At 39.2% G+C, this 12,758-nt stretch overlaps 1 protein-coding gene across 1 annotated transcript in view; it reads left to right on the top strand.

Moving 5' to 3' along the window:
- Positions 1 to 12,758, top strand: part of FREM2 (FRAS1 related extracellular matrix 2) — a 143,635-nt gene that overhangs the window by 59,267 nt on the left and 71,610 nt on the right. Inside the window, exons 3-4 of the mRNA XM_040991061.1 lie at positions 3,875 to 4,021; positions 9,334 to 9,564. Coding sequence (XP_040846995.1) covers positions 3,875 to 4,021; positions 9,334 to 9,564 — 378 coding nt within the window. The remainder of the gene's footprint in view (positions 1 to 3,874; positions 4,022 to 9,333; positions 9,565 to 12,758) is intronic.

The following is a 12,758-nucleotide window of genomic DNA, read 5'->3' as shown; positions in this document are numbered from 1 at the left end:
CTTAATAAAAAATGTAACATTCAGTTAGCCATAGTTTTTGTCGAAGTGTCAGCATTTAGTGTTCACAGTTCAGGGGAATTTACATGGCATATGATGAATCCATTTTTCATAGTAACTACAGAGTTCAAGGGTGACAGATGACATTTTTAATAAAGGGAATTACAATAAGCTACAGCTTAGTTGCTCAAATCTACACATCACTCCTGCATAATAAATGAGTACCTGAGATTTTGCAACTCCTGAAACTCAATATGATTCAGAAGAATTATGTTGCATTTAATTTTATTCAGAGTTAAGCATGATAGATTTAACTTCCTATCCTCTAGTTAAATATCTACTTTACAATTCCGGTTTTAGAGTTAATCCTAAGTTTCTGTAACCTGGACCATCTCATTGTCTTAAGTTTCTCAATATTGTTTCTGAGGTTTATTTCACATGAAATCTCATGGTGATGGTTGGACATGTTCAACACTGGTAAACTTGTTCTCCATTGTGTCATTCAACACCTCTAATTAACCAGTAACCTGTCACCTTCTTTTCTGAGACCCTCATCCTACCAGATAATAGCCACCAACTGGAAAAGTTAGTTTTTACCAATTTATAAATACAGATGAAATTGTCTATTTCAAAATCACCCATGTATTTCAAAAAGGAGTAGAAGGGTTAGATAGTTTTGTTTGGTCATCAGAACTCCTTAGAGGTGTCATTTAGATGAACAAATTCCATCAAGTAACATTTGCTGTTAATCACTTAAAATCATTATACAGTGCCTCTCTATCTCTTCTCCCCTCTGTATATCTGACTCTCTAATATTTTTTTAAAAATCATTACACAGTGTTAATGTACACTGGATATTTCAGCAAGAGTGTCATTTAAAACAACTGTTCTTTTTCATTAAAAAAAAGAGATAAAATAGAAAAGGTGATAAGTTACATTAACCCAGGAAATTTATATTGCCCAAAAAATGACCTACTGAACTTGTTTCAACCAAGAGTTACAAGTTTCTAAGTCATTTAGTACACTTTGTTGTAGTAATAAGCAAAATGAACTCCCTGCCCTCCCATGTCATATGTCAAGTGGGAGAGACAGAAAATGAGCAAACAAGAGTAGCTATTTATAGACGATGAGCTTGTGGAAAGCGCTGTGGAGAAAATTAGAATTATGGGACTTGAATAACTGTACTTTCACTGGGGCTGGTTATTTGTAGAATAGAGGAAAATCGCTCTCTCTGAGACTCCATATTGTTAAAAAATGTAATATTTTGAATGTAATAATAGTTTCTAGAATATTTCAGCTCTAAAATTCAAAATTTAGAAAAACAGATTGTCTAGAGGAATAAAATTAAGTGTATACTTGTAGTAGATACAGTTCTTACAAAAGTCCTATATTCATACAGAAAACAGTGAGAGGCTGGGGCTGGCTTTGTATTTCTCTAGGAGAGGAAATGACAGACTATAAAGCCACAGATGTGAAGGACAAGGAATGGTTTGGGGTACTGTGACAACAAGTTTGAAGTAAAAGCTAAACATGCTAGGAACCAGAATCAAAATGGGACATATATGTGGCGTAAAGTTGTTTGACGTAAATAATCATTTATAAATCAGAGCTGATTGTGTACCAATTTATTTGATTAAATGCTATTCTGTGATTTTGTTTTTATTTGTAGAAAGTGTACCAGCAGTACAATATAAACACAAGAATTGTTAAAGTGTTTTTAAATACATGAAGACTAAGGGTTGGCAATAGTAACAGAGAGGTCATCTTCATTTCTAATGTAAATTAGCACAGTTTAATACGATTGCTAAATCAGTACCACTAAACTGTATGAGAAGATATATGATGGCATGCACAATTTTACAGAATGAGTGATTGGTGAGCAGCTGGAGAATCACAAAGAGGTGAGGGGGCTGTGGGAGGTTGAGAAAGGGAGCCTTAAGAAGTGCAAAGTGAGCAGAAGAACCACAGGGGTCATCCTTTAGGCAAGAGGACAAGTGACAGGTGACAGGTGGACTAAGTGCTGCTGAAATCTCAGCTTGACTTCTCAGTTGAGATTAGAGTCCATTTGCATCAACCTGAAAGTCTGCAAAGAAAGGTTGACTTGCTGTGGGCAACAGCTGCAAGGAAAAAGGGGAAAGCAGCAGAGGAGAATCTGCATCAGAGGAAGAGTGGCCTGGCCGTGCACCTGCAGGGTGGATCTGAGGTTTCCCAGTGTGGCAGGGCAGAGTGGGCTGGCACTTGTTGAATGATGCTATCCACACAACACATGTGGAGTGGATTATCTCACTTGATATTCCAAATATTCATGGGAAATAATTGCATCATTCTCCTGTGATTCTCCAATGGTGGAGATGAAGGTCAAGAGAAATCATCTCTGAGCAGACAGCAGGTACAAGGACCTGGAGCCTGGGTCTAGGAGCCTCCCAGCCATCACCTCTCCTCTCCGGGGCTGACTTCAAAGCTTACAAGGACAAAATCTGCAACAAATTCCATTCTTTAACAAACACAAAATTTCTGTTGTCAAATTTCTTTTTATGTTTAAAAAGCCCATCAATTGAAAACACAAAGGGTTTCACAGCGTGGATGCCTTGTTTTGTGACTCTGTAGTCCCAGCATCATTGCTATTTGTTTCTGTATTTCTCAGTGTCTCCAGGAGAACTTCACACTTGCTGTGTAGCAGCTCCATAACATTTATTGACATAATAAATGTTGAGTTCTGTTTATTGGAGGCACTGAAGAAAACACTGTAGCGAATAGCTCTTTACGGATGTATTTTTGCTTCTACAGAACTTACAACACCAAGTTGTTTGTTCTCTTGTAGACATTGTTTCCCAGCTCTCTAACCATATTACACTGATTTACAATTCAAACAACAATAAACGGGGAAAAAAATCTCCTTACATAATCTCAGCTGTTCTCTTTCGTTTTTAATATATACCAATTAAGAACTCTAAGTCCTTGTACTTTTTTAAAGGCTCTAGCAAAAAAAAAAAAAAACAACTCAGTGTATTTGGGGGTTTCTTCACTCACTTCTCCTCTTACATCGAATTCTTAGTATCTTCTTGTCTCTTTTCTTTTTCACAGGAGACAAGAGCCAGAAATAAAATTGTGCCCCTAGCTGCACTTAACTATTGGGACCTTTTTTCTTAGCAGGAAAAAAAAAATTTCTTCAAGAAAAAAAAATCCAAAATGATTCACGAGGAATTACCAACGCCTTTGTTTATAAACCTCACTTACTCAGAAATAACTGGTGTCGATCAAAGGAAGTAGAGGGGACAGAGTGCAGGGACAGAGATCAGCTGATGGCCGTTTTCTCTTTCACTTGCCCAACAGAATAGCTTTTACAATAGAGAGATCTGTTTTCTCGGATGGGCAAATAACTTCATTTTGGTGAGAGATGGGAGGAGAAAACTTTATCTTCAGAGTTGAATGGCAATCGATGGGGGAAAAAAAGAGCTGTTTGCTTTAAGGAAAGGAGGAAGAATCTACTAGAGAAAGGAGGCGGGGAGGGGGTATTTGTTTTTCCTTAAGCAACTATAATTAAAGCCTTCCCTCCAATTGCTCTGTGAACCAGAAAAAGGTATTTGTAAAGCTGTGTGCTTTTAGGAAAACTTCACAGAGAAAAGTTTGTACGCCTCTAAAAACACTTGCTTTCTGGCGGCACCTTGTGGTTAGGGAGGCATCCTGCAGCTTGCATACTGGTTTTTTTATAACCCTAAAATTGGGTAATTGTGCAGCATCTCTGTGGACAAGTCAAGAGTTGGGGAGCAAACCAAGCTGTGTTGGTGCTGAATATTACATCATCCGCGTAGTCTGTAGAATTTCCAAGGCCATTCATTCCACACAGCACTGAATTGAAGCTTTATTTGTTTTCCAGGTGGAAACAAGTTAACCAAGCAGCATTTTCGTCTGAACTGGGCATGGATCTCTTTTGAAAAGGAGTATTACCTGATCAACGAGGAATCCAAATTTCTCGACGTTGTCATTAAACGTAGAGGCTACTTGGGAGAAACATCCTTCATAAGTAAGCTTAGTTTCCATTTCTGTCTCAACATCTTTTTCCAGCCAAGGTTTTTAACGTTTTTACCAGGATCAAAATCCCAGTAGGACTACTGATTTAGTTTTAAGAGTTTGGGGAGATTTCAGTGCTTATAGGTTCTTAAACTGCTAAAGAAACAGGTGGGCAGATTGGCATAATAATACAGATCTTCTCAGCCTCCTACCTAAAAGTATTCTCTGATACAAAGCAATTATCAAATTGCCAGTAACCATTCATCTATTACAACATAAAAATAAATGAATAAGGGGAATAAAGGGACCTGTAACTTACCTATTACAATCTGTTAAAATATCAGTGTACAGCATCTATACCGAAAAGGAAAAAGTCATTCAACAATTGATCAGGAGTTTGAGTGTAATTTACTATTATATTTCAATGTTAGCTCACTGAAAGCTTCAGGAATGCCAATTCAATGTGAGCTGTATGTTGTAAAATTTTTGTAGCCAACAGTGTTAAATAGTCATCATTTTCCTCTGCATTGCTTCTTTTAATTAAAACTGAGTCTAAAACACATGAATAAGCCTTTATTTCACACTCACATTTCATTTAATATAGGCATAGACAAAGGAAAGCAAACCAGTTTGCTCATTTTAAACAATAATCTAATTGGTACAAAATGTTTGGTGTTCAGCAGAAAAACAGCAGAGATGCGAGGAATTATATTATTTTTGATGCCATATGTTTTACAGTTAGGCCAGTTGAATTTGTGTGGGCTGAAACAGGATGAGACTATCAATTAAATTAGACAACTAGGAGAACACTCACAAAAAGCTACTAAGCCTTTGTCTTCAAAATGATGACTACCCTGACATTTCACTGATACAGAAGTTTAAAAAACATTTAACTCTCTCTCTCTCTCTCTCTCTCTCTCTCTCTCTCTCTCTCTCTCTCTCTCTTTGTCTCCCTCCCTCCCTCTCTTCAACTCCAACTTTCCTTGCCCAGGACACAACCTTTGCCATTTCTATAATTTTGCATGATATGTTTGGATTATAGAAATGAATTGCTTTTGGCTTTAAAAATGTTATTTTTATTGAGCAGAGTGACTTTCAGCCCCCTCTGGCCCCGTAGGTTTAGTCTAGCTGCAGACCCGGTGAGCACCCCTGCTCCTCTGCTGCCAACCTTGTGCGCCTGGCATCTGGGTCCTATTCATTATCTACATTTAACCTGGTGGGGCGAAGCAGAGGCTTTTCCTGCTCTGCCTTAGGGGCTGGTTCTTGGCCCACACAAAACTCGGCAGCATCTGACTTACCTGCTACTGCTGGGATCTCAGTCCTGATGTGCTTTGTGCTTGAAAATAAAGCAAACAAAAGGAAAGCCGTGACCATAGAGCACCTTAGCGATTATTATTAAAGTTGTTTGCCTCTATTTGTGTTTTGTTCTCAGTCTTAAGAAGTCAATTTCAAAGCTCACCCTCACAACTAAACTGTGGATATCACTGGGAAAGATAATAGTTGAAAAGGACTTTTTAACTGTCTTTTCGGATTTTTCTCTTTGGTCCATTTTTTGTTTCCTAAGCTGAACGCTGAAATGTCAAATGAGAGCTCGTTTGCTTGAAGTGTGTTTTTTCTTTTCAGTAAACCATGACTTCCTCCAAATGTGGAAATAGTAGCGGTTCTAGAAAGGCTCTCTAGGTTTTAACTTGCTTGGTTAACTTCCAATGGCTACTTAGTAACCTGGGGAAGAAGACAATTAGGAAGACTGCAGTATGTGACCCATATATCTCTGGCATTGAAGATGGTGATAGAAACCTCTCCGGCACTTGGCAGGGGAGTCACATGAAAGTGGAGAATGGCCTCAGAGAAGTTCCACAGTGAATATGTTTCCATACAAACTCTGATTTTCACTTCCCGGCAGTTAGAATGAGAGCATTTGCATCACATTTGAAGAAACATCACTTATACTGAATGGCCTATCACATGAACACAGTTATACAGTACATGAAATTTAAGATGTATTTCGCAAAGATGATTATTCATTTTACAACCAGTGTTATTCTACAGTAAGCTTCATATATGTTTGTATTTCACAAAAATATTTGCATTTAAAAGATCTAATTGCTACTGGGTATCAAATATTTCCATCTATGAAAGATAAAATGTTCCATTAAGCATAGTCAGCGTGTTTCCTGTCTCGCTTATTCCTTACAACAAGCCTTATTCCCTGAAATTACTGGTATTTTCTGAAGCACTTACTGTGTGCCAGGCACTGTGTTGAGTGATGACTATGACGTGATAATGACAGCTAACAATTACTAAGTTCTTACTATATGCAAAACTTACTTACCAACACCGTACACGGGTCAGAGCACTGTTCAATTCCCCCGGTCACAGGTGAGGTAGCAGAGACATGATACGTCCAAAGCTACACAGCCAGACTGGCCTGTACGTAGGGGTTACGTTGCCAATTCAGACAGCCAGATGCCATGTGGGGAAACCTGGATTCAAACCCCAATTCCAACTACTGTCTCTTGTTAATGCAAACCCAGGCAGCAGTGGTGTCTCCAGTGACCAGACCTTGTCACCCACGTGGGAGACCTGGCCTTAAGACCCTGGCTCCCGGTTTCAGCTCACTGGAGGATTCCCAGCTATTGCAGGCATTCGAGATAAGAGTCAATGGATCAGAGAACGCTCTCAATCTCTCATCTTCTCACTCGCTCGCTCTCTTTTTTATATGTGTTATACTGTGTGTGGTGTTTTATGGTGTGGTGTGTGGTGTGGTGTGTGTTGGTGTGTGTGTGTGCACGCACACGCACCTCTGAAATACATGTTTTTTAAAAATATGTTCAAAGTTACATACACATGTAAACTGGGCAGAGCTGGGATCCTGCTTCAGCACCCACACCATGAGCCAAAGAAACATACTCCTCCTTGAAATTTCATCAACTGAGAGAATATGAGAGCTTGTCTGAAATGCTGTAGCTGTTAAATGGTCAAACGAGTATGGAATAGTCATCTCATTTCAGAGATATTGTCCATTTTTCATTTCATTTTCACAGAAACTTTCTTATAAAATCCACCAAAAAGTTAGAGGCGCATTTAGCAGCAACCATGGTGATTTGTGATTGTAGCTAATCGTTCACAGGCTGGGTGGATTGGCTGTTGTATTGTAAGGATGACTGGTTGGAATGAATGGACATTCCCTATGTGATACTGCTACTATTTTATTCTTCGCTGCCCTTTGAATTCCTATAAATGAATACATCTCCAATGCAAGGAAATGGAGTGAAACAGAAAGGCAGGCAATAGCTACCAAAGAGAGGCCGACCAACAGATGGGTCAAGGAACAGCGAGAGTGAATCCTTCCATCATCACCTGGTGGTAAACTGTGGTGGACCCGAGAGGTGCTGACCTCCACTCTGAGTACAGTAAGAACCAGGGCGGCAACAGCAAGCCTGCAACATTCAGCAGGACCTCGTCTTCCCTACTTGCATGCAACATGTTACTGGCATTCCAGTAAGTTCTCTAAGATAAATATGGCAGAAATATTCCTAATACAGCTGTTATCTCCCCCCTCATGTAAAGATTAAATAGTCAGTGATATATATTCAAATCAAGAGTATTGACGTTATTGCTATATGTAAGCAGTACGAGACCAGGGTTTTTGTAGTTTCAGATACAAACCCGCAACGTAGGACAAAGCCTGTTGTGCCAACAGTACCTGGTATGCTTCAGTACGCAGTAAATTTATGTAAAATAAGTCATCATTTGGTATAGGTTAAGCTCTTTTAAATTGTTTGGAAGATTTATTTTATTTTTACTTGATAGGCAGAGTTGTAGAAAGGAGGGAGGGAAAGAAAGAGAGAACTTCATCCACTGGTTCATTCCCCAAATGGCCACAATGGCCAGAGCTGGGCTGTTCCAAAGCCAGCTCTCAGTTCCAAACACGGTCACAGGGGCCCAATGATGTATGCCATCCTACGCTGCTTTTTCCAGGCCATAAGCAGGGAGCCAAATGGGAACTGGAGCAGCCAGGACACAAGCTGTCACCCAGAATGGATGCTGGCACCACAGAGAGAGGATTCGTGTGCTATGCTATTGCACCAGCCCCTGATTTAGTTTCATTTCTACTTTGAAAGAACTAAAGCAGTTTTCCAAAACTACAGTTTCCTCAGCCGAAAAATGTTACAAATCTATTTTATTATTTTAAAAAGCTAACAGTCACAAATATTTTTTATTCTTTTCTTTAATCTGCCTTGTCTCTTCTCTAAAAATACCAATAGACAGTGTACTTGAGAATCATTCTGTAACCTTGACTGGCTAAGTTTTGGTTCCTACATAAAGATATAAAGTATCAGTATTATTACAGTTGTATCATTTTCCTATGACTGTGAGTTTGCACCCTGATTTTTGGATAATCTGGGGGTGCTTCAAAAAGTCCATGACAATGAAATACTGTTTTACAACATGTCATAGCAACACTTAGCGCAAAGAAATATAGCAAAACCGAGATTGCGGCTAGAGTAGAAATTATTCTGCTCTAGTAGAACACGCTTTTCATCATCAGACCCGTAGTCAGTTATCCACTTCACAAAATCAAATCATAGTTTCCTTGACTTTGCAGGATGAAACGATACATTAAAAAATAACAAGAAAGGGAGTGTTCCAACCATCAGTCAAGATTGCCCACAACTTAAATCAGACTACCTGAGTTTAATTCTTAAAAATGTATATATTTATTTTTCTTGGAAAGGCAGATTTACAGAAACAAGATACAGAGAAAAAGATCTACCATGTGCTGGTTCACTCCATAAGTGGCTGCAATGGCCGAAGGTGAGCCTATCCAAAGCCAGGAGCCAGGAGACTCCTCTGGGTCTCTCACACAAGTGCAGGGTCGCAAGGCCTTGGACGATCCTCTACTGCCTTCCCAGGCCACAAGCAGGGAGCTGGAAGGGAAGTCGAGCAGCTGTGGCATGAACCAGCACCCATATGGGACCCCAGCATGTGCAAGACAAGGATTTAGCTACTGAACCATCATGCGGGTCCCTGGATTCAATTCTAAGCTCTAACTCCGGATTCCAGCTTTCTGCTAAATCAGAGCCTGGAGGCAGAGGGGATGACACCAATCATTGGGTCTCTACCAACCACACGGGAGGTGCAGCTTGAGTTCCTGCTTCCAGCTGTGGCCTCAGCCTAGCTGGAACACTCATTTCTCTTTCTCTGTTTCTCTGTCTCTCTTCTTGTCTCTCTCTCTCCTGGTCATTTTTTTTTTTTTATGTTGAACAAGGAATGTCTAATCCAGTGAAGATGGAACTAAGAAAATTATATGTTTCTTTGAAGGCATTAGCACAAGAGATGGGACTGCACAAAAAGACAAAGACTTCAAGGACAAAGCACAGAAGCAGGTGCAATTCAACCCAGGCCAGACGAGGGCCACGTGGCGAGTGCGGATCCTGAGTGATGGGGAACATGAGCACTCGGAGACCTTCCAGGTGTTGCTCTCAGAGCCTGTGCTGGCCGCTCTGGAGTTCCCCGCAGCCACCACCGTGGAGATTGTGGACCCTGGAGATGGTAAGTACCACTGGCAGTATGTTTATATTGCTACGATTAGGACGAAATAACTCACAGAAGTGTTAGAACTTTGTAGATGAATGATTGGATACTTTCATAAATTCTGATGGGAAAAGGAAAACCAGAAAGAAATGATGGGAAGTTATATTTTTCAAGGACTAACTTCACACCTTTTAGTTATATTTCTGTGCTCTGGCCTTGGTCCAGTGTTGCTCATCTGATTTTTCTTTAATCATTTCTAGAAGCTTTCTTTCTTAATGTCTTATAACAAATAATGTCTTTAAACAAATGGTTTAAGAATTTGACCATTTTTAAATGAACTGTTTCCTATGCAACAATTAATTACCCAAATTTCCTCCATACCTTTGACAAGCCAAAATTTTTCAGTGGGCTGTGTGTTTACAGGATTGTTACATGTCATCCAGTCCTTCTGCTACTCACCCCCAAAGCACTCCCATTCTGTATTGCACAGAGTGTTTTAAATCATGGCTCTGAATTGCTATATTACTTTTTCTTGTCAATGCACAGCCTTGGCTGGTGTGAGTAAAAGCAAATTTTCTTGCTTTTGTATGTAATCTGACCATTTTCCTCCCTTTGCCATACTTCTACAGTTTTGGCTTGTCTTGATTAGTTAAGGGGGAAAAGGTTGAATAGCCTTTTGAGGGCTGTTATTTATACAAATCATACAGAGACTCCTGAAGCTGTCAGAAGCCAGACACAGCTTTCTTTTCAACAGCGAACGTACTTACTTTGTCAGAAAACTCTTAAATGGTCTGCAAAGATACAATCTACTGAGTACGTGAAATGGAGACTCATGTGGAAATCCCTGTGTTAAAAGACTGCGTGTAATTAAAGGGAGAGGATAGGAAACCTGGAGTTCCTGTATCATTTCCTTAGCCGACATCTCTTGCCTTTACTTAAATATGAAATTTAATTATCTTTTAATTTCTGTTACATGACATTTCCATTAAACGTAATCATATGTGCTGTATTCTACATTATCTAGATATAAGTGAGTAAGCTTTATTTCAGTCTTGTTTTTTGGGTGCATACTAAATAATAAAGCTCTTTTCTTTAAATTTGTCATGGTAACTGTATTATGTTTGATCCATGAGTTACAGCTATGAGTCATCTATTGATATTTTATCGGTCAATTGGTGCAGTTGTTGTTTGTCACTTTAAGGAATAAATTCTTACAACTCATTTCTGCCTTCCTGTTCATGAGCCCAGAGTAAGATTCTTGACCCCTATGGACTTCAACAAGATATTGTATATCCTGGGATTATGAAATACTCATCAGTTATCTAAAGAGGATCATAACAGATTAAGTGGGGCTCAACATGATTAGACAATTCTAAGATAAATTAGATGATTATTGCAAGAAACGAACTAGATTAAGTATTTGACTTCTCTGGTTATAATGAAACCATATGACATCAATGGTATATGGTATTGAATAATGAATAAACATTATTACAAGAAATATAGAATTTAGTGTAGTTCAAAAAAATCCTAACATTAACAAATACAAAAAAGACAAACATGGGTGCTCTGAGTTAACCAAACCCTTGCTACAAAATATCTTACAGATGTAAGAGTACTGCTGAGTGAAATCCAATGACTCACTCCTGTTTTTGGGATTTCACACCGTCCGTGCTGATAGAGATCACTGCATAGCTGAAACTTCTCTCTGAGTGTGCCAAAACTCAATGTCCAGAATTCATGAAATGATAGTAAAATACAGCATAAAATAGGTAAATAACAAAGAAAGCACACAAGGTCTTCGATTTCAGTGAAATTTGAAACTTTTTATATTTTTTTACTCTATCAGTAGGAAGCATTAGTCATTATTTTAAACAGAAAATGGCAGCCATTTGTTAGTACAGCGTATCATTTCTGGCACTGAACGGTGGATAGGGAAAAAGTGCAAAGGAAAATAACTTTACTTATGAAACTTCTGAAAATACCTACATTCAGCAAAAAAAGACATTTAGCAACAGAAGCAAAAATTTCCCAAAGATTACCTCTGACTCCCACGTTTGCATTGTACCCCAAGATCACTTCTGGTCTTCATGATATCTTAATGTGAATTTGTAACATGTATTATTATGTGGTTTAGGCGTGTTTGCATTTGTTTCTTTTTCAAGCCTCTACTAAAATTAATCTATGTTATTTTGCCTGTTTTGGAGGTTAAAAAAAATCTTATAAATGTGTAAAGAACTATCCAGGTTTGAGCACATCAGTGACAGACTCTTCCACATTCACTTCTATTTGTTAACCAAGCTACAGGCACCACAGTAGCCTGAATAAGTTGCAAAACAACTTCTGAATTGGTTTTCAATGTGCCCAACTTTTTAAAGGCAGTGAGCATTTAATTTCCTAATTCGTGCACTGCACTCTTCCTTCCCTCCCTTACTCTATTGTAGTAAATTTTTAAAAGATATTTTGTCCCATCACGTGCTTCGTTGTTGGAGCTTTTTCATGTGCCTAGAGCAGCTGAGTCAAGGAGCGGCATGAATGTTCTCTTTCAAATGTAACCATGCTTGCTTTATTTCAGAGAGTAGAAGTCATTTTTCACAAAAGTTACAGCAGTCAAAATCTAACAGCTAAAACACACAAAGTATTCATTTCAAAGCAGTCAAATTGATGAATGATGTTATTCAGTGTTCTCTTGCAAAGTAAAGAAGACTCCAGTCTGAAATGATAAAAGCAATGCATGTTCCATGTCAAAACGATCAATACAGGCGTGGATGGGTGGTTAAAATGTCAGCTTCTCATATTGGAGTGTCTGGGTTCAATTCCCAACTCTGCTACTGATGACAGCTTTCTGCCATTGCGAACTGGGAGGTGGTGATGATGCTTTAAATGATGGGGTCCCTGCCTTCCATGGGGAAACCCTCTTCCCTCTCCAGGAAACATTTTTCAAAAAGCTTTTAAAAGGGGACAGCTGCGAGGTACAGCACTTAACATGACGCGTGGGACACCTGCAGACCACGTAGGAAGCCCTGGTTTCTGTGATAACAGCTGAGGTGACTGCGTCTCTCCCACTCACGAGAGATACCCAGGCTGAATTCTGGGTTCCTGGATTTTTTCCTGGTCCAGTCCCGCTTTTTGAAGGCATTTGGAGAATGAGCTAGCAGAGGAACACTCCCCGCCCCCACTCCTTTCTCCTTTACAAGTAAGATGAAAATTAG

The sequence above is a fragment of the Ochotona curzoniae genome, unplaced genomic scaffold (genome assembly GCF_017591425.1).
Source record: "Ochotona curzoniae isolate NIBS_2020 unplaced genomic scaffold, NIBS_Ocur_1.0 contig_64, whole genome shotgun sequence".
NCBI lineage: Eukaryota > Metazoa > Chordata > Mammalia > Lagomorpha > Ochotonidae > Ochotona > Ochotona curzoniae.
Note: the sequence above shows the minus strand (reverse complement) of the source record. Positions and strands in the feature narration are given on the sequence as shown.